General features: G+C 63.5%; 1 protein-coding gene across 3 annotated transcripts in view; it reads left to right on the top strand.

Annotated features, from left to right (window-relative positions):
• Nucleotides 1-243: 243 nt before the first annotated feature.
• The window catches only part of IFFO2 (intermediate filament family orphan 2), a 31,208-nt gene continuing 28,894 nt past the window's right edge, over nucleotides 244-2,557 (top strand). For all 3 annotated transcript variants that reach the window (XM_087702614.1, XM_087702615.1, XM_087702616.1), the window contains exon 1: nucleotides 244-869. In XM_087702614.1, the coding sequence (XP_087558740.1) occupies nucleotides 298-869 (572 nt within the window). In that variant the 5' untranslated portion in view covers nucleotides 244-297. The remainder of the gene's footprint in view (nucleotides 870-2,557) is intronic.

Below are 2,557 nucleotides of genomic sequence, written 5' to 3' on the forward strand. Positions count from 1 at the left end.
GAGAAAGAAATAAACTCGACCGAGCGATCTCTTTTTGTCGTCGTCGTCCCCCTCGTCCAGATGGAGGTGGACCGGTCCTGCCGGCCCGAGCCTGCGCACTGCCCCTCGGCGCACGTGCGGGGGCGTGGCCCCGAGGGCGGTTGGGCGGGCGGGGCGGGTGTGTCAAACCCCGCCCCCTTCGAAGCCGCGTCTGGCCGCCCTGCGCGGGTGCGCCTCACTCGCCTGCAGGCGCGCGAGCTCTGCGGAGGCTGCGCGCGCAAGTCGGCCAGGCGGCTCACCGAGGAGGCGACCGTGGAGATGATGCTGGGCGACCTGGCGTCCCTGGAGGAGCCTCCTCCGGCGGCGGCCTCGGCGCTGCGGAGCGAGCTGGGCTCGCACCTGCACCTGCTGAAGGGGCTGAACGTGCGCTTCCGCAGCTTCCTGGCCAAGGTGCACGAGCTGGAGCGCCGCAACCGCCTGCTGGAGAAACAGCTGCAGGCCGCGCAGGTGGGCGAGCGCGAGCGCCGCCTCCGCTACCGCCGCTTCCCCCGGCACCAGGCCGTGCAGACCGACCCGGAGCCGCCCCTCGGGCCTTCTTCCTTCGCCCCCTCCTCTTCCTCCTCGGCTCCTTCTGCTGCTGCTCCTTCGGCTTCTTCATTTTCATCCTCCTCCTCGGCTTCCTCCTACGGCCGCCTGCCCGGCACCATCTGGAGCTACACGCAGGTGCGGCGGACGGGCGGAGGCGGCCTGGAGACCCTGCAGGGGCCCGGCGTCTCTTGGGTCCACCCGGACGGCGTGGGCGTCCAGATCGACACCATCACGCCCGAGATCCGCGCCCTCTACAACGTCCTGGCCAAAGTCAAGCGCGAGAGGGACGACTACAAGGGCAGGTGAGGGTCGCCGCGTGGCCTCCTTTTCCTCTGGGGGGGGGGAGTTCACGTACTGATAGTCACCCGATAGGGATCGCCGCGTGGCCTCCTTTTCCTGCTCTGGGGAGGGGGAGGGGGGAAGCTTACATCTATGCAACTGGGGATGGTGATGTCCCCCCCCCAGGGATCGCTGCTTGGCCTCCTTTCCCTCTTGGGGGATGAGGGGGGAGGTGTGGAAGCTTACATCTATGGAACCGGGGTGGTGGTCCCTTCCACGATAGGGATCGCTGCTTGGCCTAGGGGGAGGGAGGAAAAGATTACATCTGTGGAATTGGGGTGGTGGTTTCCCTCACCCCCCCCCCCATCTCTGCTTGGCCTCCTTTTCCTCCCCTGGGGGGAGGGAGAAAGGGGAAGGAAGGAAGGGAGCCCCTTCTTTCCTCCTGGGTGGTTTATCCCCAGTCAGGGGTCTATAAATGTTAGAGAGGTGGAGGAAAGTCGGGGTCTATAAGGTCAGAGATTGCTGCTTGGCCTCCTTTCCTGGCCTGAATTGAGGGGTGGGAGTGGGGGAAGAGCTTCCCTCTTTCCTGTCTGGCAAGTGATGGGGGGGAGGGAGTCCCCAATCAGGCACCCTGGGCTGTGCTAGGTAGCAAGTTCTCGGGATCAGGGATCGCTGCTTGGCCTCCTTTCCTGGGTGGGAAGGGGAAAGAAAAGGGAGCTCCCCCCCCCTTTCCTAGGTGGCAAGAGATGAAAGAGGTGTGTTTCTCTGAATCAGCCATCCCTGGCTATAATAGGGAGATAGTCCCCAGAATCAGGGGATCGCTGCTTGGCCTCCTTTCCTATTGCTGGAGGTTAGGAAGGAAAGAAGCCGAGGAACCAGGCAAAAGTTGTGGAAGGGATCCCATAAACCCTGCTAGATGCGAGAGAGCCCTCCCTGCAAGTCCCTGAGAAGCCAAGGGTATGGGATGAAGCAGGGGGGGCCTTGATGATTTTTGGGGGGTGGGGGGGATGAGATAGCAGGACAGGGGGGCGTTGCGGTTGCTGGGCAAGCGGCAGGGAGAGGGCTGCCCCCCTCCTCCAACAGAAAGCAGCAGTCCCTGGACTTTGGGATGGGTGGAGGTCCCCGAATGCTTGAGGGGCTTAAGGCCTTTGCCCTTGGTGGCCTTGGCTTCTCCCCGGATAAGATAATGGGGAGTGGGCGAGGCCTGGCAGGAACATCAGCCTGCTTCTTCCCCAGGAGGAGGAGGAGGGGAGGGCGGCTGGATGGGCAATGGGAGGGGGCTTCTTGCTTCTCTGGGGAAGGAGGGAAGGCTGAGGATTACTTGGCCAGCCAAATGGGGGTCTGAGTGGGGAGGAGAGGGGCTTCAAGGAAGAAAAAGGGGCCTGCAGGGGCCCTTCTCTGCAGCACCAGGCCCAACGGTGGCTTGTGGGGGGGGGGGACGACACACACAGGACTGGACCCTAGGCAGGAGGAAGAAAGCTTAAGGGGGTGAGAACCCCTTGCAGCCCTCCCAAAGAAGGGCTGGGAAGAGAGAAGGAAGGCGATGGGGGGGCTGAAAGAGAGGGTTTTTGTGGGAGCCCCCCCCCCATTAGCCAGAGGCACTGCAGTGAGAATTTGAGGAGCTGGGGAAAACATGGGCCCAGTAAAGGAGACAGAAGAATTAATGGGGAGCCCCCCCCCCAACCTTCCTGCAGGCCTGGAGGGAGGGGAG

Source organism: Thamnophis sirtalis, unplaced genomic scaffold (genome assembly GCF_051295495.1).
Source record: "Thamnophis sirtalis isolate CommonGarterSnake01/CBP01778 unplaced genomic scaffold, rThaSir2_p1.2 scaffold_15, whole genome shotgun sequence".
NCBI lineage: Eukaryota > Metazoa > Chordata > Lepidosauria > Squamata > Natricidae > Thamnophis > Thamnophis sirtalis.